Below are 24,043 nucleotides of genomic sequence, written 5' to 3'. Positions count from 1 at the left end.
AAAATGAAGGTAAATCATCACAAATAAACAAACTCAATATACAATAGAGTTACCATGGCTGGTCAGTTCGACTTTAGCGCTTTTTGGCAGTATTTACAAAATAGAGGTATTTCTAAAATGCATGATCTGCAGTTCCATTTTTCCGTGTTCAATAATGACCCACTCCTCCCCCAAAGTGCTCATGTGGAAAGTTAACCTTGCTCTCAATGTCTTGCAAAATTGTGAAACTGTTAGGTATGCCTTAGGTATAGGTGGTTTTTTTTTATCTGCCTTAAGTATAGGTTTTGGTGTGGCAATGTGTACAGTAATTACTTATATACCTGGGAGTTTCAAACATATATAAGTTTAATTGCTACTATTAGTATTTGGTAGGGTTAAGTGAAATTTCTTTTTTTTGCTTCTCTATTTGGTAAACGATTCTTTTTTCATAAATAAACCGATGATTGTTACTTATCTTAGTTTTATTTATTTACTGTTCGTTCAACTATGCTACTTGTGAAAAATAGTTGAATTTTGTTTCTTCATACTATGCAATTTTGTTTTCTTGTGTTGGTTTACCGGACATTATCTTGTAGTTATTTATGGTGCGGTGGGCTTGGCATGTGGCCAGGCGTGCTATGTAACTATGTTGAAAAAAATCAGTAAACATTAGGAAATTGGGGATACTCCAAAGCAAGTTGTTCCACATTAAAGTTTAGCAATGGTAAGATATATTTTAGTTATAGTACGACCTTCTTCACGCAATGCATATTCGGGCATGAGTCGGAGCATCTGTTCAGACGGATAAATATAATCATACAGGTCGTAAATGTCGTTATTTCGAGCTATATGGAATTTCGACTTCGACTTGTTATTGCATTTCGACTTGTATGTCGTAATTTACGACTTGTATGTATAGTCATACAAGTCGTAAATGTCAATATCGATTTTCGCTTGAAGGACAGAAATCCTGTCTTTTGCCAATAACTTATAGCAATTTCTCATACATCATCAATATATAAAATATGGCTGATAGTCCCATGTGGTGCATTAAGCCCGCATCTTTCAATATTTCCTTGATCAATTTGATTTGTAATGATAAACCTAAAACAGAAATAGTTTGTTTAATGGATAGGGGTATCTGCGATTATCGTGATGAGGTTATCCAGAACTGTCTTGTATTCTCTGAATCAGAAATCATCAAAGTGGACATTGTCAATACCTGTAGGGAAATTTGCTTAGAGTTTTGGACTTTTTTAATATAAATTAGAATTAGATGTTCCTTTCAGAGAGCCCTTATTGGGAATTCTCGTTTTTTCTTTATTTAATCTGAGGATTGGTCTCTTTGAGCGTACCACAAAGCTTAATCTTCTAAAAGTATGAAAGATAATTCATGCTTTGGTTTTGTAGTATATGATTTTGGTTTTATAATACAAATTTAGTTTCAAAATTTTACAGTTGTTGCAGATGCATTACAGTTGAAGGGGATTCTGTCCATCAGTTAACATGACCTTTAGGGAATTTAGAGAAATGTTGGCGCATGATGCAATCTGAAGCCCCCCTTATGGTTTTTTCACTTTTAAGCTTAATTGGAATGTGATTAAATTATAAAAGAATCAGTCAGAGTTATTGAATGCAAAAAAAAAGAAACAAAAGTGTAGATTACCATAGCAAGGAGGTGCAGCCCATTTCAGCCCAAGAAGTAAGTAACTTCAATGGAAAAACATAAATACCAAAAGCAGAGCCCTCTAGAGGGATAATTGCCTTTTGTTTGTGGTCTTTTTAGCTATACCGCTTTGAGAAGTCATGTTACTTCCTGACAGGCAATTTACTTTTGAGCATGTTTTGTAATTAGCTTTTAAAAGTAAATTTTTGAAAGGGTAGACGATTGATGATCAAGTGTTGCAACAGAAACATGTATCATAGCAACTTGTGTAGGTTGTGTGGCTAGCTAAAGCCTAGCAATTTTCATTAATACCATTAAAAAGGAAGACAACTATTCTTAGAATCGGAACCGAGAGATCGAGTTCCAATTTTTGTCACGGGAGTCCACAGATCTCTTATCGATCTCGATAAGTACGCTTTAATTCGAGGTATCAATTTCATACAATGATTAATGGATATATCCTTGGAATCAGGGTTAAAATCGACAATAATTTTGGATTTGTACCATCGCTAATGATAACACTAAATTTTCAAAGTATATATTTCATTATCAGTAGTTGCCATACAGTAGGGATGTGCCTCTCCTTCTGATTAGTGGATCTGATATCGAACTGCTCTTGGGCAACAATGTTGATACCTCACTCTTACTTTGACATCAGCTTTTTAATTCTGTTTCATTTTTATTGGTTTCGGTTTTTATATTTTATTCGGTCAAAGTTCGCACTTAATGCTCTTTGGAAGTTTTTTTCTTACCGAGGTTTGACCTTCTTGATGTTGAAGGGAGGCTTTTGTACAACTGTAAAACAACAAAACTTAGACATTGTCTAAGGAGCTTCGAATATACTGTCAATCGCTTCGTCAATCGATTCTTTGAAGGTCATTGGTGTTTTGGTGGACCTTTTTGTGCTGATTAGCCACTTCCTAGCTATATTATCCATTATGGGCTGCATCCTCATCACAGTGTAATATTTGCAAGCATGAATACATAATGATTTAGCGGTGATATACCTGAAATCGACTAGGCGGGACGTCGACTCTCGCTGATAAGAGTGCATCGCCAAGTGCTGAAAATGACCAAAATAGGTATAGGCTTGCAAAAAGCCTTCACTGTATCTGATTTTTCGGGAACTTCTTGCTGTACAGTTGTAAACCGGCTCAGACGCTTTGTACAGGCTCGAGAAGAATTGTTTTTATAATAATTAAATAAAAAAAAACTAGTTTTTTTGACTGAAAGTAAGGAGCGATATTAAAACTTAAAACGAACAGAAATTGCTCCGTATATGAAATGGGTTGTCCCCTCCGCAATCCCTCGCTCTTTACGCTAAAGTTTTTAATTATTCTAAAAAGTAGAATTGTGGTAAAGAGTCAAGCTTTAGCGTAAAGAGCGAGGGATTGCGGAGGGGACAACCCATTTCATATACGGAGTAATTTCTGTTCGTTTTAAGTTTTAATGTCGCTCCTTACTTTCAGTTAATAAAACTAGTTTTTTTTTTATTTAATTTCTGAACGTTTTTGAGTTAATGCATGTTTGATTTTGGCTCTCCGCACATAAATTATTAAAATGAAATTTGCATATTAATTCTTTTTTGTCTAAATGGCTTTCTCTTAGTTTTGATCAGACGATTTTGAGAAATAAGGGGTGGGGAAGGAGGCCTAGTTACCCTCTAATTTTTTGGTTACTTAAAAAGGCAACTAGAGCTTTTAATTTTTGACGAACGTTTTTATCAGTAAAAAGTATACGTAACTTAAGAATTAACTTACGTAAAAAAAATTTGTATTCTTATTTTTTTATTATGTATATGAGGGGGTTTGTCCCCTCGTTAATACCTCGCTCTTTACACTAAATCTTAAGTTTTGTCTCAATTCTTTAAGAATGACCCCTGAATCAGAAATGTCGTAGAATAAATAGTTGAAATTACTAAAAATGCTTTAGCATAAAGAGCGAGGTATTTATCTCCTCCTAAATACCTCGCTCTTTATGCTAAAGTATTTTTAGAACCCCTCATATGCGTAATAATATCTGTTCGTTTTAAGTTTTAATGCTACTCCTTACTTTCAATTGAAAAAAACTTTTTCATGTTTATTTTTTCATTTTTTTGTATAATAATGCTAGAAAATCCCGCACCCTTTTCATTGAATTTCTCTTCCCCCATGACATATTCCTCCAAGGAAAGATCCTCCCACATAGCCCCCTCCCCTCAACCTGACCCCCAAACCAAAAAAATCCCCCTGAAAACGTCTGTACACTTCCCAATAACCATTAATGTATGTAAACACTGGTCAAAGTTTGTAACTTGCAGCCCCTCCCCCGGGGACTGTGGGGGAGTAAGTAATCCCCAAAGACATAGTTATTATGGTTTTCGACTATGAGGAACAAAATAGCTATTTCAAAATTTTGATCCGTTGACTTTGGGAAAAAATGAGCGTGGGAGGGGGCCTATGTGCCCTCCAATTTTTTTGGTCACTTAAAAAGGGCACTAGAATTTTTCATTTCCGTTAGAATGAGCCCTCTTGCGATATTCTAGGACCACTTGGTCGATACGATGATCCCTTGGGGGGGGGGGAAACAACAAATAAACATGCACCCGTGATCTGTCTTCTTGCAAAAAATACGAAATTCCACATTTTTGTAGATAGGAGCTTGAAAATTTTGCTATAGGGTTCTCTGATACGCTGAATGCGATGGTGTGATTTTCGTTAAGATTCTATAACTTTTAGGGGGTGTTTCCCCCTATTTTCAAAAATAAGGCAAATTTTCTCAGGGTCGTAGCTTTTGATGACAAAGACTAAATTTGATGAAACTTATATATTTAAAATCAGCATGAAAATCTGATTCTTTTGATGTATCTTTTAGCGTCAAAATTCCGTTTTTTAGAGTTTCGTTTACTATTGAGCCGGGTCGCTCCTTACTACAGTTCGTTACCTCGAACTGTTTGATAATTAAGTTTGTTCGTACAAAAAATTCACTGGAGCTATAGTCTGTGAGGGGCTAAATACAACACACCATTAACACAAATAAATAAAATAAATTAAGAAGAGAGGAATTTTTTGTAAAGATAAAAAATATAAATATTAATTTAATGTTCTAAAATATAAAGAATGCTATAAAAAATGTTCAAAATTTTGAGAAGGGGCCTGCTAGCCCTGCACACTATTTTTTCGTGCCTGGGTCTTAGAAATTCTGATTTAAGATGAACTATGTGTCAACCCTTGTTAAGGTGTATCATATCTTTACGAATTCAAATTAGTTTATCTCTAAATTAATGTCAAGTATAAATTTGGAATAAATGAGGTGAGGGGCCTGTTTTTTTTTTTTTTTTTCACGCAGTCATGCAACAAGAAACTGACCCCAGACTTCAAAATCCTTTCTCATTAATAGCTCAGAATTTTTCTGTTTTAGTAATATATTTTAATGATATTCATCAGCGGGATGTACCATCAACATTATCAGTGCTTTTTTATACGTCATCTAAGATGCTTCTGAAATTTCAAATTCTTTGTTTTATCATTAAAATTAATAGTTTTTAATCCCCTCTCCCTCAAAAATTTCCTTTATATATATTCCTAGAGGAAAGCCTACCAGAGTTTCGAAACTCACCAGCAAATACAAACAAAAATGTGTGTCAAGACATCAATACTGCAGGGTTAATAGTAGCATACTATGCCTCATGAAGAAGGTAAGTGATTTATTTTTATTTTGTGAAACCCTTTTAAAGAGGAGGAGGGTGGATAAAGACAAATACATGTTTATATGACAGATAGACACTTATTTCGTACTTACGTCTTCTTGTAGTGGACCACGACGAGGCTGAATTGTGTGGTGTCGAAAGAGACGTTTCATCTCCAAGCTACATAACAGGACCAAGGCAATTATTAGCACTTGTTGGGACGCCTGTTCAAAAAACTCAGTTGAACAAACTTTCGATGTTTTCCGATGTTGACCAAGAGACGGATTTTGGTAAGCTATTTTTCCTAATTTATTTTCCATATCTTTATGAAAAGAAAATGTTGTTTGAGATTTCGCTGGGATAATTTTTTTTTCAAGAAATGGTCTAAACTTGGGATAAGCGCAATATTAAACATTTCTTGTCAATTTATATACTTGTTCAGCGCCACCATACCGACCGGTTCCTAATTGTCTCCCTTTTCCTCACCATTATCACTGCATAAATTTTTATTATTGATAATATATAAACAGAAATGAAACTTACCATAACTCTAAAAGAAATTGTCTTTCTCAACGAATATTCACTTAATTATTTTATCACGAATCCTGAAATTATATTATAAGTATTTTGTAATTTTTTATGATAGGAAGGAATGAAGAGAATCATGCAAAATAACCTGGAAGCGTGTGGTCTTAATCTCATTTAAGATTAATCATTTCCAAGTTGACTTGCCTTAATTCTTTGGCACACAACTATAGTTCTGTTTTATTGGTGCGTGATGTCGACTCAATTAGTGTGATTAGTATCACACATGACTTAATTAGTGTGAATTGTTAATTAGTGTGAGTTGTTGCTAGTAGTACTAGTAGTACTACTAGTACTAACAACTCACTGCAGAACTAAGCCGCCTGAGGCCAGTACAGCTGCACACACCTCTCATCAACCCCAATTTATTCAAAGCTTCATTCTTTACCCCCTCTCATATTTTTTTTTCATTATGACCTCTTCAGACTTCATTTGGGGATGACCTTGTCTGTTTTCCTTTTGCCCCAGATGGGCCAAACAACACAATCCTAGGCAATCTGTTATCCTTCATTAGTAAAGTTTGACCTAGTCATCTTAACTATCTTTCATTATAGTCCGAGAAAGCGGGGTCGAACCACTTTTTGGGTACAGCTAATTATTTGACATATGGTCAGTCAAACGGGTAACTAAGAGTATCCTTGGACTATTCCTCTGTAAAGTGTTTGACAAATCTTCCTTAGCTTTTCAAAGCCCCCACTTTTCAGAACTGTACGTGACCGCTGTCGTTACTGTAGCTTCTAATATTAGAATCTCGGTTCACAGAAATATCCTCCTATCCTTCCAAACTTTTTGAAACTTATCCTTCCAAACCATGGTTAAACATCGTGGCTCTTGGCTATTCTACTTTTAACATCTCTACTGCATACATTATCTTTACTAATAATACTACTTAAGTAAGGGAATCTATCGACTTAAACAATCTTCTCATTAAACAACATCCCCTTTTAACCCTCATTTATTTGTAGCTTAAGCGACTTGATCGTCTTAAAACTAATTTTCAAGCCTATTTTTGGACCATAAACTGCATAATTTATGTGTGGGACAAGGTCATACCCCCATTTGATTCCATGCTCTCCCATATACTTAGCTGTTTTCCTTAACACCAAATCCATCAAAATGACACATATAAACGGGGGCAGGTATGCATTTTTAACATATGTATTAAACTAAAAGCAATTGACCGTTTTTTATTGCATCTTTTTAGAGATGCACTTTGAAATCCTGGATAAAAAAGCAACTCATTTTGTAGGAGCAATTAAGTGGACAAACTCAGTAGAATACTAACCTATGTCGCAATTTTGAAATAGTGAAACTGTCGGTCCTGGTTGAACTTCCTTGAAGTAATGATTCTGGCATTGTTTTAATTTTTCAATTTCAGTTTTATTTTTTTCTTTTATTGGATTTTATCGTAAATCTTATTTTACTTATATATTTGCTTTGCTGAGGACGGCCCTTGAACAAAGAGCTGAAATATTTCTTTCACTTTAAAAAAATCCACCGTCTTCGATAAATTCCCCATTATTTTACCTATTTTTTTTTAGATGGAAATGCAGTCTGGTTTTCGTCATTATTTACGTCTAGATTTTCCAATACAATTCAATTTAAGAGAACGAAACTTGATACGTAATTAGAAAACGATCGCGGACACGACAAGTGCCACAATTTTTAAAATAGAAAATTGTAAAAGTATATAAATTTTATTGCAGCCACTATACCATCGAAGAAAAGGAAAAACCTTTCCCCGTTAGAAGGAATTAAAACTCGACAAACTTTTGGGATTCCACTTCAGCAATTGGAATATGAACCAGCTTCTGAACTAAAGAAAACTAGTTTCCGTGAAATTCTGGAACGAAGTGTAAATGCTCAATATAGAACTGACGCAGATTGTAAGTTCTTTTGTTTTCTTTGTTTCAAAATTCATGAGCTAAAAAGTTTTTTGTCAGAAACCTGTGTGACCAAGTTTACTTTTTTCGTTTTGAGTATTTAATGTCTAGACACTAGTCAAAACTTATTTTTATGGTACTTGGTATTAACAAGTGACATATAGCGATCGCAATTTCTGTCCTTCGGTCTGTCGGTCCCGGTCTTGCTAGTTCGGGCACTTCCAGGTAAACTAGGACGATGAAAGTTGGTAGGCGTATCAGGGACCAGACCAGATTCAACTAGAAATAGTCGCTGCCCGATTCGACCATCTGGGGGGGGGGGGGGGGGGAGCGAGCGAACGAGATAGTTGAGAAGAATTTTTGTTTGCAATAAAACAAATGATTATTGTTTGTCTCGTTGGTCTTGTGGTATTACTCAGTTTTTGTAGAATTTCATCCTATCTCAACTCGCTTTGGGTAAAAGAGGTCCTGGGTTCGAATCCTGGATGATTCCAATTTTAACATGAAGAAGATCTGAAACTAGATACGTGATCTTTATAGCGATCGCTGAAAGTTGGCAGGCATATCAGGGACCGGACCAGATTAAACAAGAAATAGTCGTCTCCCCGATTATACCATCTGGGGGGGGGAGTGTAGGGACGGTGAATTCGGAAAAATGAGATATTTTTTACATACGAACGGGTGATTGGATTAATTAAATTTGAAATTTAGAAGGACCTCGTGTCTCAGAGCTCTTATTTTAAATCCCAACCGGATCCGGTGACATTGGGGGGAATTGGAGGGGGAAATCGGAAATCTTGTAAAACGCTTAGAGTGGAGAGATGGGGATGAAACTTGGTAGGAAGACTAAGCACGAGTCCTAGATACGGAATTGAAATAACCGGCCCATATCCTCTCTCTTTGGGTGAGTTGGGGGGATTTCCAGTGCTTTGACGAGTTCGTTGCCTCTGGACGTGCTAGGACGATGAAAATTGGTAGGCGTGTCAGGGACCTTTACTAATCGACTTGATAACAGTCGTTTCCCAGAATCGACCATCCGGGGGGGACTGGAGGGAGGGGAAATCGTGAAAATTGATGTATATTATCTTCGGATGTTAATGAAACTTGATATATAGAAAGATCTCATATGTCAGATGCTCCATTTTCAGTTCAGATTGCATCCGGGGACACTGGCGGTGGAAAGGGAAGCGGAAATCTTGGAAAACGCTTAGAGTGGGGAGATCGGGATGAAACATGATTGCAAGAATAAGAATAAGTTTTAGATACGTGATTGACATAATCGGACCGGATCTGATCTCTTTGGGGGAGTTGGGGGGGATTTCCAGTGCTTTGGCGAGTTTGGCGCTTCTGGATGAACAGCAAAGTCGATAGTCGATAGAACTCTAGTACTGAGTCTAAATTTAGGTTCTGACATCGTCACAAGCGCCATATGAGCTCTTGTTCTGTAGTAACAAGGATATATATATATATATATATATATATATATATATATATATATATATATATATATATATATATATATATATATATATATATATATATATATATATATATATATATATACATATATATATATATATATATATATATATATATATATATATATATATATATATATTATATATAATAATAATACCAATAACGGACAATCTAATTTTTATCTTCTTCTTTTGGATTTTTTTTTTTGCTTTTTTCTATGAACATTATGAAATTCGCCTCAAAGTTTTAAATTTGGTTATCAAAACGACCAATTTTTTTGTATACCAAAAAAATTTGGAGGTGAATAAACATTGTAAGTTAATTATTGTATTAAAATTTTGTTGTCTCATAACCTTAAGCAATGAAAAAATTATGTGATTCATTTTATCGCAGATTATATTGTTGCCTTTTTTGGTGCCTTTTTTTAGTCGTGTCTTGAAATCGTCAATATATGACAGATTATTACTACTAAAAAGTATTTACAGCCCAAGGCCAACCGAAGCTAACGCAGCTGTGTAAGTTCCTCTCGGGCCCTGACTTATTACAAGTTCTCTTTACACCCTCTTATTTTTTTTATTACTCTAAATCTTCTCTGATGACTTCTTCCTATCTGATTTGTGGATATTCTATTTTTCATTTGGGTCTTGCTTGTCTTTTAATCGTAGCCTAAGCATTGTACCTGTTATTTTATTATAAATAGAGACACTGGTATCATTTTTGTAGAGCATGTCGTTTGATATGTGGTCACTCAAACCAACACTGAACTTGACTTAAGTTAACTTTAGTCGGCAAACAAGTTCAACTTGATTGAACTTGACTTTAGTCGGCAATAACGCTGTCCATAGATTTTATGCAAAGGAGACAGAGAGACAACTCTTTATGTCTCCTCTAACAAAAAGAAAATGAAAACAAGAAATTACACATCAATAGCTCTCACGGACTTTACTTAGACTTAGGTCTTCCCACGTCTGAGGGCGCATAAGGCAGCAACAGTGGTTCGCCACGACGACCTGTCCTGAGCCCTCGACCAAAGCTCCTCCATCGAAGACCTCACTGATCATATCACTGATCGTATTTCAAACAATAGGCTGTGCGAAAATTGTGGGTGAATCCCGCTTTTTAGGGCTATAATGAGAGAAAGGTTGAGATGACTAGGACACGATCTGCGGATGAAGGATGACAAAAATTGCATATTCTGAATAAGATTGCCAAAGATTTTCCTGTTCGGCCAACCGTCTAGGGTTAAAAGGAAAGCTGGTCGTCCGCGGTTGGGGTAGGAGAATGTCATAAATAAAGATTTAAAATAAATGTGAGCTTCCTGGGAGGGTGTACACCGGGAGGCTTTGAATGGATTGGGATGGAGGAGGAGCGTGCTTAGCTGTGTTAGCCTCAGGTGGTTTGGTGCTGCGTTGAGTTTATAGTAGTAGTAATAGCATTGATTATTATAAATATTTTAATAAAAATACTAAATTATTGAAAACATCAGTACCGACCCGGAAGTATTACGGTTTCTGCCAATTTTTCATGTAGAGATGTTCTGGTGGAGTTATCCGTAGGCTATTTCCCACGTCTTTTGATTTCTGATAAATAGTTTCTACGGAAGGGGGCATTTCTGGAGTAATAGAGAAACCGATTAGAGATTTAAGTCTTATTCAAATGAAAGAATGCCAAGGAAAATTTTCCAGTCTGAACCGTTCGCAAGCAATTTTACAGGGGGTGGGTATTCTCAGTGAGGATGGAACTGTCTGGAAGGAATTTGACAGGGGAAGGTTTACCTTCCGTTGGATGAAATTTCACCGAAGGAGATTTATGTGAGGGTGTGGGTTGCCCGCTCCATATATGAAGGGGGTCTCCCTCCTTAATACCTTGCTCTTTACGCTAAAGTTTGACTGTTTGTCCCAATTTTTTAAGAGCGTTTACTGAAACACGGTTTTTTTTGTAATTAGAATCGGACGCTTCTTTAAAAGTGCTAACAGCTTTAGGGTTAAGAGTAAGGTAATGAGGAGGGGGCAATCCTTCATATAAGGAATAAATCTTCCAAAATTATTTTCCAAATTTTGTTTTTAGTTTTCATGTACAATTAAACCTAATTTAAACCGGTATTAGTTGAAAAACGTCCAGAAATTAAATAAAAAAAGCAAGTTTTTTTTAACTGAAGGGAAAGAGGGACATTAAAACTTAAAACGGACAGAAATTATTCCATGTATAAAAAGGGGTTGTCCCCGCCTCAACGTTTCACTCCTTACGCTAAAGTTTGTATTGTTTTAAAAAGTAGAGTTGTGACAAAGAGTCAAACTTTAGTGTAAAGAGCGAGGCGCTGAGGAGGAAATAGCACATTTCGTGTAGGCCTACAGAATAGTTTCTGTTGTTTAAAGTTTTAGGGTCGTTCCCTACTTTCAGTTTAAAAAACTTTTTTTCATTTCATTCGAAAAAGAAAAGCCTATTACCTATTACTTATTACCTTGAATTTTCAGTGGTGGAACTTCTCTTGTTTCTTCTTGTTTTGGGTCTTTGAAAAAAAAAAAAAAATCAAATGTATTGTGAAACATGAAAAAAGTTGTTTGTTTTCGTTATTTTAGCAAAAGTCAATTTACATTTGCAATAAGATTCTTACTAATACCGGCTTGACCCATCTCCGGTTCGCATTTGAAGGCCCTGTTTGACCCTATTTATTGTAAAGACGTGGATATCCCTTCCGTATTCCTCACGGTCTTCTGCTAGATCAGTACGGTCTGGAAGGTTGTGAGGGGTTGAAATTCCCTTCCACTTCTTTGAAGGACGGCCTTGGGGGCAAGCACTATGAATATGACCTTCAAAGATGATCTTTGGAAGATTAGCTAGACCTTTTTCCTGGACATAGCTGAGGCAGCGGCGTTCCTGGAGCCGGATTTTTAGAGAACTAACTCTCCTAAATTTCAAAACAAAGTTGTTAGCAATCTTATTATGCTGCCCACGTTAGTTCTGCTTCTCTGTTACATGAATATACGCGAGTATTCACATCCTCTCCGATGCTCAAATTCAATGATTTTTTTCACAATGTACTTTTTACATGGAAATGGAAAACCTGAAGATGCGTCTTCGAATGGTTCTGTTGTTCAGTACCACAGAGGTTGTGCATAGAGTGCGTTTTAATATGGTTTTTTAGATACGTCGACGATTTTGATAACAAAAGCATTATTTTTAGAGTATGCACGTGAGAGAGAACATTGGTATTTGGAAAAGATGTGAAATTCTAAATTTGAGGACTGAAAAAGCACAGATTAACCATTCTATAGAACTCGCTTAGTTTGAAATTGTGGGCTGTAAATCTAAGTTTGACCAAAATGATCCATAGCAAAGTTAAATATGATATTGAAAAGATAGCAAAAATGGTTAGGTTTTTTAAGAGACATCAATTAATTATTTACTAAGGCTAGTTATTTATTTTATATTCTAATTTCACTCAGCTGTTGTTGTTCTACTGGCTTCATTTGCTTGTTTATGCGCACTTGACATGCGCAAGTGCACCGTTACATGGATGGTGCAAAAACATGTATTTTTGGGTAAAAACGGACCAGTGTAATCCTGCGCTAGATTTGAAATATATTGTTTAATCTTACAAATAGGGAAATTCTATAGTTGTGTCTATGTTACCGTGAATGTCCGAAATACTTTTTTTCTCCTTGGATTTAGCCAGCGTTGCCTGTCAACTTTTTAAGTTTTATGCAATGTTTGATGGCGACAGGTTAAGTTAGGCTTTCAACCCGTTTCTGAGATTTATAATCTAATTTAACCTAATCTAACTGTAACTTTTAACATCAAAGGTTGCTTTAGATTGAAAAAAGCTGTTTTGCAAAGCTAATTGAATCCAAGCAGAGAAAAAGGAATTCCGGAAATTCACCAGTGAATGTCGACATTAACTAGATTTCGGACATTCACTGTAACATCTATACCTCTGAATGTGAGTCTATCCTCGCTTTTAACACTTGTCTGAACATGCTGTTCGTCTACTCGGAGTGTTCTCTTTCCTTTTTTTTTAAATCATACTTTTGAATTGTAGTAAGTGGCCGTTCATTTCTGGAAGCAAGACCAGTATCTCGGTTGTCAAACAAATCTCTCCTCCCACCCGAAGATTTTGATGAGCCCTTGGAGGTTACAAGAATTGAGCCTGGAGAGGTCGAGCCGGAAAGATTTCGCAAAGTCGTTCCTAAATTTGCTTTTCAATGTCCAAAAGATGATAATGACACCATCAACCAAGTTTCGAAAGTAATTTGCGATAGAAGTCTGAATAATGGAAAGCGAACTCGTATTGGATGGAATTCTAAAATGAAACTGGCTGTGCCATCTATTGAAGTATGTATTGAAGGAACGTTTTCTCTTCTTTTTGGGCTCGTTGGTTGAATTTTAATATTAAACTCTCTCTCTCCCCCTCCCCCCCCCCCCCCCTCTCTCTCTCTCTCTCTCTCTCTCTCTCACTCTCTTTTTCTTTTTTCCTTTGTGTCCAATCAAAAAGTATGGACAAATGATATTGAATGAGTCTTTAATGGTGCGTTTGTCAATAAGAGTAAGTTGGTTAAGTGGCTTAATGGGGGGAAAAGTTAGATGTGCCACTGACAGTTTTGCCTTACCTAACAGAAATAGAATAGTTCAAAATAAGTAAGTTTTAATATATTTAAATTTGGTTTCAGTGAAATTCTTAGTTTTGTTTGGATTCAACCTGAAGTTTTCTGAAAGTAGGTGAATTTTTGTTTGGCAGATTGTAAAACATTTGGGCGACATGAGTATTTTATTGACATTTTGACTGACGGATTCAAACATTTTAAACTAAACTTGTTAGGAGTTCCAGAAACTCGTATCTTAGGTAAGGAAAACACGAAATTAGGTGATATAGGATTTATTTACTAAACGTAGAAACGACGGGGGATACAGAAAATAGGGCTCTTAATGCACTGACAGGAAGTGGGACTCATGATGAAAGAGGAAGCTGCTAAGTCCTGCTTAGGCTGGTATTGTACTAACAATAAAATTTTAATTGCTCATTTTGCGACTAAAAAGTGCAAGGTATCAGTCATAGTGCACGTAGTATATGCCCCTGTAGGACCGAGTGATGGAGAAAGTAGTAACTCGCATGAATTTTAATCACGCCTACAGGAACAAAAAGATAGGATCCCGGGTAGAAATACGGTATTTTTACTAGGGGATTTTAATGTGGAGATTGGTAGAAACATGAATAGATGGTATCATAGTCCTGGCAAATGTCGCGTAAGAAAGAAAAATAGTAATGGTTGTAGAATGCTCTTATTTTATAGGCATTAAAATCAAGTTATAACCAATATAGTATTTGTATATAAACTGGCCCATAAGTCAACATGGTGCACACATTTCTGTAAGACAGCAACCTTATTGATTTGTTATTGTATGCTGATGACCGGCAGGATCGATGCAAGATACTAGGGTGTATTGGAGTGCTGTTATTGTTGCTAAAACCGAAGATCTAGTTGTGTCTAGAATTAATTTACAAAAGTTAACATGGTACGCCCATTTCTGTAAGACAGCAACCTTATTGATTGTGCTATTGTAAGCCGATGGGTGGCAGGATCGATGCATGATGCTAGGGAGTATTGGAGTGCTGTTATTGTTGCTAAAACTGAAGATCTGGTTGTGTCTAAAATTAATTTACAAGGGTAACTACTTTCCAGGAAGTTGGTTGACTGCTGGTTGTAGACTGTTGGTAGACTCTAGGAGGAGAATTTGAGATGAACTTCCCAGGAACAGCTAAATATTAAGGTAGAGAGTCTGAAATGTATAGAAGATGAATGGAATAATTTTAGGAAAATAGTCTGTGAAGTAGCAGATAATGTCTGAGGGAGAAAAGTTAGAAAGGAAGCAAAGAATATTAGTGCACAGGCCATGATTTTAGTAGAGAAGAGGAGAGGCTTGTACAATAAGTATTTGAGCGATAGACCGTGTAAAAATAAGAGTAATGTAATGAAAGTAGAGAAATCATTAAAATGTGAGTGAAGAAGTTTGTGAATAAATGATTTTTTGAATATGGCTGTTGTGAAGTTAAAGATAAATTACTTGAGATTATGAAAATGATTTTTGAAAAAAAGAAGTACGAAGCAATTTTCGGAAATCTTTAAGTAAACCCTTCTATGAGAAAGGCGATAAGAGCGAGTGTAGTAATGATAGAGGTATGAGCTTGGTTTCTATAGGAAGGAGACTACTTAGTATGATGATACGTTTCAGACTTAGATGATATAGATAAAGTAGTAAGAGTAGAGCTGTGGAGTTTTAGGAAGGGATAGAATGCATTGATCAAATTTTCAGTCTTAGATTAATAATTAAGGCCTGTCCGAGTAATCAGACCCCTTTGGTCCTTAGTTTTATTGACTATGAATAAGTGTTTGATTCAGCCGAGGAAGAGCTTGTATGGTATACCAGATAAATAGATAAAAGCGACGATAATAGCTGGTAAATGATAGAAAATGAGATTAGTAGCTGATTTTGCATTGAATTAGGAGTTAAACAAGGTTGGGTTCTTTACCTATTTATAAAGGACATTTTGAAGTACTTGTCCTATGGAACACGACAAAGGCTATGGGAGAGCATAGAATAAAATGGGAAATTAAAACCCTCTTAGACTTTGCTCATGCTGAAGATTCGAGTGTCCAATATGTAAATGCTAGCAAAATAAATGAGTTTTGGAGGCTGTGACAGCTCAATGCGCAAGAGAAAACTGGAAAATTGATTTTAGAGTACGAAATTAGTCGCTTGGAATTAGAATAAGCGAAGGTGAAGAGGCAATGCTGGGTAACAAGAAGATTGATGAATGGGAATATCTTTACTTATCTTGGTAGTATTGTTATTATTCTTAAAGAGGGTGGATACAGTGAAAATTTTGGAAGTAGAAGAAACAAGACCCAGGGTGCTTTTTCACAATTGAAAAAAGTTTGGAAGACTAGGAAGATTAATGTGAAAACCAAGATTGTCATATTGGAAGCTACAGTTATCACAGTGGTGAAGTATGGTTCGGAAACGTGGGTGCTCCGAAAGACGGAGGAGATGTATTATTTGGGTTACCCATTTGACTGACTGTATTTCAAACAGTAAGCTGTACGAAAAATCTGTTTCTATCCTACTTTCTGGGGTTGTAGTAAAAAACGTTGAGATGACTAGGACACGTTCTGTGGATGAAGGATGAGAGATTGCCAAAAATGGTCATTTTCGGCCAACCATCTAGGGCCAAACGAAAAGAAGGTCATTGTCGAATTGGGTGGAAGGAGGTTTCTAGAAAGGGTTTTAAGGAAATTGTCACTTCTTGGGAGTTTGTAAAAAGAGGGGCTTAGATTAATTGGAATGGTGGAAGAGGGTGCGTTGCTCTGTTGGTGTCAGGTGGCTTGTTGCTGCAGTTAATTGTTAGTAGTAGCAGTATAAGTAGGCTTGTATGTAGACAATGGACTATTGAAAAGATAATGTTCATAAATATACCTGTTTCCTTCTTTTAGCAAAAGGGCTCTGAAAAAAAAAGATATATTGAAAAAAAAGGCTAATGCTTGTAATTTATTTTTTCAATTTACACCTACGATTCTGATGATACGGAGAATATACAATAACTATTTGCATGGCAAATAAGCAGAAATGGCGGAACACTTTAGATAATTAGTATTATAAATATTTTAACAAAATTACTTTAAATTTCGCTGTTATTCTAATGTTTATCAAGTTTACCAGCATTTGAATTATTTGAATAGCCTACTTACCATGGCTGCATAGGCGAAAGCTTGATTTTCTTGTCCATAAGCAAATCCTAGTATAGCATGAGCTCCGGCAGTTTCCATGACTGAGAGGACAACCCATAAGACGTTTCTACCCAGTCGATCAACCATAAGACCAAAAAAGGGGGATGCCACCGTTGATATCAGGTACACTAAACTGTTTATTGTATTTGCTTTGTCGGTGGCCATTCCATATTGCTCAGTAAAAAAAGTTTTAAAAATTTAATCCATTATTAGGTGCAATAAATGGTAGCTATATTTTAATTTAATATTTAGTTCGTATTTTGGTTAGGTTAGTTTAGATTATGTATTTAGTATAATGCGCTCTGGGTGGCCCTCCTTCCATTACTTTTTGTTGTAGTTTTCACAATTTTGCTAATCAAGTGTTACATTTTCATCGTATTTTGTTTTATTTCATTGCCATTAACCAAACTTCATGTTTTTCGTATAATACATGAGTAGCTTCTTGATTGAATTGCTGGTAAAGGAAACGATTCTGCTTAGTGAAGCTTGATGTCGCTAGTTGTCTATTTCAAAGATGAGCTTGAATTATTTCTCTTACCATATTCCCATGCTCTATTGTTCAAATTATAGAATTGAACAATGATCAACTTTTCAGAACCGTCAAGCGGCATTGAGATTTGGAACCTCCCCTTTTGTTGTATCTATAAATCAGATCGAAGTTGAGGATTTGAATCCCTCAAAGCCATCTAAACCCATTGGTCATTTGCATTTGTTAAGTAATATAAAGAACTTCTCAAAACAAGAGCCGGCGACTCCTCAAACTGGATTTTATGGACAATTATTGACTGCAGAACTGGAAAATTGTTTATTTGTTGAAAGTGAAGCCGGACAAATACACAGGTACTATAATTTCAGATAATAGAATTATTTGTACATTTGTGCTTACACTTGAGGCCCTTATGGAGTGAATGCTGGAAGGTTTTCTCTTGGGGGAGTAAAAACAGTAAAAAAAAAATTGACAATTTTTTTGTATATCTTCTCGGGCTCCTTCGAGTCAATCTTGATAGAAATCCACTCCATTTCCCTTTGCGCAGGTATATTAATAAAGGTCGTTCAAGCTGAGAAAATATATGACTGGAGATGATCTGGTAAGATTCTCTTCTGCTATATAGCGAACTAAAGGAAGTGGAGCCAAAATTTTTGATTGAATTAAAACCCTGCCAAAAAGCATGAAATCTTTCAAACTTAGCTGCTGCTTTAAATTGCTATTAACACCAAAAATAAAATCATACCTGTAATTAGCTCACCTCTGCTGATGACACTGGCATGGAATGTTTCTACTTTGGTTTTGTTTTATGATAATGTAGTTTTTCCTGTAAGTGTTTTAATCAATAGAGCTAGTGATGGAGCACGTTGGAGGGGGAATGGGAGGGGGATTGATCTGCCGAACAAAACGATCATCGAAAGATACAGCCCCCTCCCGTCCTTTAATTCTCAAGTCCTCCTTTACAGAACTGATTCAGCTGCTTTTTTTTGACGTTCAGACATCTTCAGACCTATCAAAAACTGACTACAAATACTAAACTACTAGTAGCTCGTTTCAGCTGCAGTTTGGTATGTGCAACACAGTTACGTATGCTCTTCCTCGACCCCAACCTGTTCAACACTTCACTCTTTGCGTGCTCCCGTGAATTTCCTATTTTCGTTAAATTATTTGTTATTGTTATTGTTCATAATTGTAAATTATTTGTTATTTTCTCAACTTCATTGAAGAACAATTGGTGTGTAGTTTGACCCTAAATAGATGGCCAAAACAGACGATTTCGGGTAATCCATTACCCTTCATTCGTAAATATGGCCTTGTTATTTTAATCTTTCTTTCATCGGAGTTCTAGATCGTTAAATCGAATAACTTATTTCACACTGTTTAGTGTTTGATGTTGTTAATAAGACTTCTCAAAAAGCTTCCAAGAAACTTCAAAAAAAAACGAAAAACAAATAGTTGTCGCTGCGAATAAATAAGGGAGCGGCAATAGTAGAAATAGAAAGATTTTCGGCTACCGTTTGAAACGGTAAAATATTGTGAAATTTCGCGTTCGAACTAGCTGAGAGAACATCACAATTTGTTTCACGATTAATAGTGTGAAAAACAGGCTATTCATACAAAAACTGTCCATAGAACGCGCAGCTGGAAAGCACATGATCCTCCGACGTCTGAAAAAATGAGTTATGCCGGTTGTCAAAGGGGTGTAATTTTATGTTACAATCCTATCCTCTTAACGCAAGCTAAAATAGCCGATAAAGCGGCATCCCTAAGCTATTTTAGCTAGAGCTTAAAGGGGTGTAATTTTTAGGCCTAGAACTCTATAAATTATACTGATTCGAGTAAAGGCAGGAGACAAATGTCTGCTTTTGCTTTGATTGGTTCTTATTTGCAAAGAATTCTAGATTATACAACATCAATTTTAGATTTTTGAAATGTGTTTTATCCCAAAATGGACGCCCTGCTTCACAGTTATGTTATCGGGCTTTTCTTCATTTTTTTTCTTGTTATTGTAATATTGTTGAATATTTTGTTAATTTATAATTTCATTTTATCAGTTTTATTTAGTTCGTTTGATCTAGCACAAATTTTGTATCGTTGTTCTTCTTCGATCTTCGATCTTTGTTCTTCTTATTATTCGATCTGTTTATCGGATCCTATTTAGTTTTAAAGAGTCCCTACCTAGCAAAGAAAAAATTAAACCGAATAGAATCGGAACGCTGGAATTTTTTTTAAGTTTTTTTTTTTTCTTTCTATAGATTCATCCATCCTCATGGAAGCAGCCTTCTCGAAAAACAGTTTAAAGTTCTTCAGACATTTTTGAGGGAGACGAAAGAGTTAGGATTTGTTACTGGAGACGTGGCGTATATCAATTATACAAAAGAAGTGTATGCTCTTTGCTCATCTTTATGGGGAAAACTTCCCGAAGACGTAAAGGGTAAGCCAGTCGGCAATTTTTTTTTTTAATACTCCTGTGTATGTCGATCAAAATTTTGGAAAATGACCAATTTATTTATTCAAAATGTCCGAGGCGTTGTTTATTATTAAAGAGAGAAGTTTATTATTAAATACAAGACAATACAAAATATAATTCAAATATGAATTACAATACACTTATTCCCCCTCGAAAGGCTCCATGGCCATTTATACAAGGGGGATGGTTGATGTTAATCTTTATTCGAGACATTATTGACAACTATATAAATGATGGTTAAATACGTATGAATGGTGATACTTCTCAATCTCTTATGCCTAAATAAAAACAAATTTGTCAATTTTTTATGAAATTCTCTTTGTGAAGTCACTGATGTTGTCTTAGAGAAGAATTTAACAAATGAAAATATCGTGAAAACGGATATAATCAAACAGTTCGTGGTAACGAACTGTAGTAAGGAGCGACCCGGCTCAATAGTAAACGAAACTCTAAAAAACGGAATTTTGATGCTAAAGTATACATAAAAAGAATCAGATTTTCATGCTGATTTTAAATATATAAGTTTCATCAAATTTAGTCTTTATCATCAAAAGTTACGAGCCTTAAAAAATTTGCCTTATTTTAGAAAATAGGGGACAACACCCCCTAAAAGTCACAGAATCTTAACGAAAATCACACCATCGCATTCGATGTATCAGAGAACCCTATAGCAAAATTTTCAAGCTCCTATCTACAAAAATGTGGAATTCCGTATTTTTTGCCAAAGACAAATCACGGGTGCGTGTTTATTTTTTTTTTTTGTGTTTTTTTCTTTTCCCCAGGGGTCATCGTATCGACCATGTGGTCCTAGAATGTCACAAGAGGGCTCATTCTAACGGAAATGAAAAGTTCTAGTGCCCTTTTTAAGTGACCAAAAAAATTGGAGGGCACCTAGGCCCCCTCCCACGTTTATTTTTTCTCCAAAGTCAACAGATCAAAATTTTGAGATAGCCATTTTGTTCCGCATAGTCAAAAACCATAATAACTATGTCTTTGGGAATGACTTACTCCCCCACAGTCCCTGGGGGAGGGGCTGCAAGTTAAAAATTTCGACCAGTGTTTACATATAATAATGGTTATTGGGAAGTGTACAGTCGTTTTCAGGGGATTTTTTTTTGGTTTTGGGGGTGGGGTTGAAGGGAGGGGGCTATGTGGGAGGATCTTTCCTTGGAGAAATATGTCATGGGGGAACAGAAATTCAATGAAAAGGGCGCAGGATTTTCTAAAATTACTATAAAAAAAAAACAATGAAAAAATAAACATGGAAAAGTTTTTTCAATTGAAAGTAAAGAGTAGCATTGAAACTTAAAACGAACAGAGATTATTACGCATATAAGAGGTTCTAAAAATACTTTAGCATAAAGAGCGAGGTATTTAGGAGGAGATAAATACCTCGCTCTTTATGCTATAGTATTTTTAGTAATTCCAACTATTTATTCTACGGCCTTTCTGATTCAGGGGTAATTCTTAAAGAATTGAGACAAAACTTACGGTTTAGTGTAAAGAACGAGGTGTTACAGAAAGTACAAACCCCCTTATATACATAATAAAAATTAAAGAATATAAAAGTTTGTTACGTAAGTTAATTCTTAAGTTACGTATATTTTTTACTAATAAAAAAATTTGTTAAAAATTAAAATTTATAGTTGCCTTTTTACGTAACCGAAAAATTGCATGGCAACTAGGCCTACTTCCCCATCCCTTATTTCTCAAAATTAAATAAAAAAAAACTATTTTTTTTTAGCTTAAAGTAAGGAGCGACATTAAAACTTAAAACGAACAGAAATTACTCCGTATATGAAATGGGTTGTCCCCTCAGCAATCCCTCGCTCTTTACGCTAAAGCTTTTAATTGTTTTTAAAAAGTAGAATTGTGGCAAAGAGTCAAACTTAAGCGTAAAGAGCGAGGGATTGCGGAGGGGACAGCCCATTTCATATACGGAGTAATTTCTGTTCGTTTTAAGTTTTAATGTCGCTCCTTAGTTTCAGCTAAAAAAATTAAGTTTTTTTTATATTTAATTTCTGAACGTTTTTGAATTAATGCATGTTTGATTTTGGCTCTCCCCGCATAAATTATTAAAATGAAATTTGTATATTAATTCTTTTTTTGGCTAAATGGCTTTCTCTTAGTTTTGATCAGACGATTTTGAGAAATAAGGGGTGGAGAAGGAGGCCTAGTTGCCCTCCAATTTTTCGTTTACTTAAAAAGGCAACTAGTACTTTAAATTTTTAACAAACGTTTTTATTAGTAAAAAATATACGTAACTGAAGAATTAACTTACGTAACAAACTTTCATAACCTCATATTTTTATTATGTATACGAGGGGGTTTGTACCCTCTTTAATACCTCGCTCTTTACACTAAATCGTAAGTTTTGTCCCAATTCTTGAAGAATGACCCCTGAATCAGAAAGGCCGTAGAATAAATAGTTGAAATTACTAAAAATACTTTAGCATAAACAGCAAGGTATTTATCTCCTCCTAACTACCTCGCTCTTTATGCTGAAGTATTTTTAGAACCCCTCATACGCGTAATAATCTCTGTTCGTTTTAAGTTTCAATGCTACTTCTTCCTTTCATTTTAAAAAACGTTTTCATGTTTATTTTTCATTGTTTTCTTATAGTAATGCTAGAGAATCCTGCGCCCTTTTCATTGAATTTTTCTTCCCTCATGACAGATTTCTCCAAGGAAAGATCCTCCAACATAGCCCCCTCTCCTCAGTCCCACCCCCAAACAAAATAAAATCCTCCTGAAAACGTCTGTACACTTCCCAATAATCATTACTATATGTAAACACTGGTCAAAGTTTGTAACTTGCAGTCCCTCCCCCAGGGATTGTGGGGGAGTAAGTCATCCCCAAAGACATTGTTATTAAGGTTTTCGACTATGCTGAACAAAATGGATATCTCAAAATTTTGATCCGTTGACTTTGGGAAAAAAATTAGCGTGGGAGGGGGCCTAGATTCCCTCCAATTTTTTTGGTCACTTAAAAAGGGCACTAGAACTTCTTGCGACATTCTAGGACCACTTGGCCGATACGATGACCCCTAAAAAAAAAAAAAAAAAAAAAAAAAAAAAAAGAAAAAAAAAAAAAAAAAAAAAAAAAACACAAACAAACAAATTAACACGCACCCGTGATTTGTCTTCTGGCAAAAAATACAAATTTCCACATTTTTTTAGATAGGAGCTTGAAAACTCTACCGTAGGGTTCTCTGTTATGCTGAATCTGATGGTGTCATTTTCGTTAAGATCCTACGACTTTTAGGGGGTGTTTCCCCCTATTTTCCTAAATAAGGCAAATTTTCTTAGGCTCGTAACTTTTGATGGGTAAGACTAAACTTGACGAAACTTGTATATTTAAAATCAGCATTAAAATGCGATTCTTTTGATGTAGCTATTCATGTCAAAATTCAATTTTTTTGAGTTTTGGTTACTATTGAGCCGGGTCGCTCCTTACTACAGTTCGTTACAACGAACTGTTTGATTGTCTGATCAAAACTAAGAGAAAGCCATTTAGCCAAAAAAGGAATTAATATGCGAATTTCATTTTAATAATTTATGTGTGGAGAGCCAAAATCAAACATGAATTAATTCAAAAACGTTCAGAAATTACATAAAAAAACTAGTTTTTTAACTGAAAGTAAGAAGCGACATTAAAACTTAAAACGAACAGAAATTACTCCGTATATGAAATTGGTTGTCCCCTCCACAATCCCTCGCTCTTTACGCTAAAGTTTGACTCTTTGCCACAATTCTGCTTTTTAAAACAATTAAAAGCTTTAGCGTAAAGAGCGAGGGATTGCGGAGGGGACAACCCATTTCATATACGGAGTAATTTCTGTTCGTTTTAAGTTTTAATGTCGCTCCTTACTTTCAGTTAAAAAAAACTAGTTTTTTTTTATGTAATATTTTAAACAAAGCTATGGAAAAAGAAAGATCAAGCAAATTCCAGGTAATAAGGAAATCCGAATGTTGCACGCATCCGGAAAAATATTTTTCAGTTGGTAAAGGCTTTTCAAAAAATATTATATCTGTTTTCACTATAT

General features: G+C 35.4%; 1 protein-coding gene across 1 annotated transcript in view; it reads left to right on the top strand.

Moving 5' to 3' along the window:
* Nucleotides 1-24,043, top strand: part of LOC136036345 (nuclear pore complex protein Nup98-Nup96-like) — a 127,337-nt gene that overhangs the window by 51,265 nt on the left and 52,029 nt on the right. The window contains exons 9-13 of the mRNA XM_065718496.1: nt 5,438-5,602; nt 7,604-7,783; nt 13,299-13,591; nt 17,636-17,880; nt 19,783-19,961. Of these exons, the coding sequence (XP_065574568.1) occupies nt 5,438-5,602; nt 7,604-7,783; nt 13,299-13,591; nt 17,636-17,880; nt 19,783-19,961 (1,062 nt within the window). The remainder of the gene's footprint in view (nt 1-5,437; nt 5,603-7,603; nt 7,784-13,298; nt 13,592-17,635; nt 17,881-19,782; nt 19,962-24,043) is intronic.

The sequence above is a fragment of the Artemia franciscana genome, chromosome 15 (assembly GCF_032884065.1).
Source record: "Artemia franciscana chromosome 15, ASM3288406v1, whole genome shotgun sequence".
NCBI lineage: Eukaryota > Metazoa > Arthropoda > Branchiopoda > Anostraca > Artemiidae > Artemia > Artemia franciscana.
This window is presented reverse-complemented; position numbering and strand designations above follow the sequence as displayed.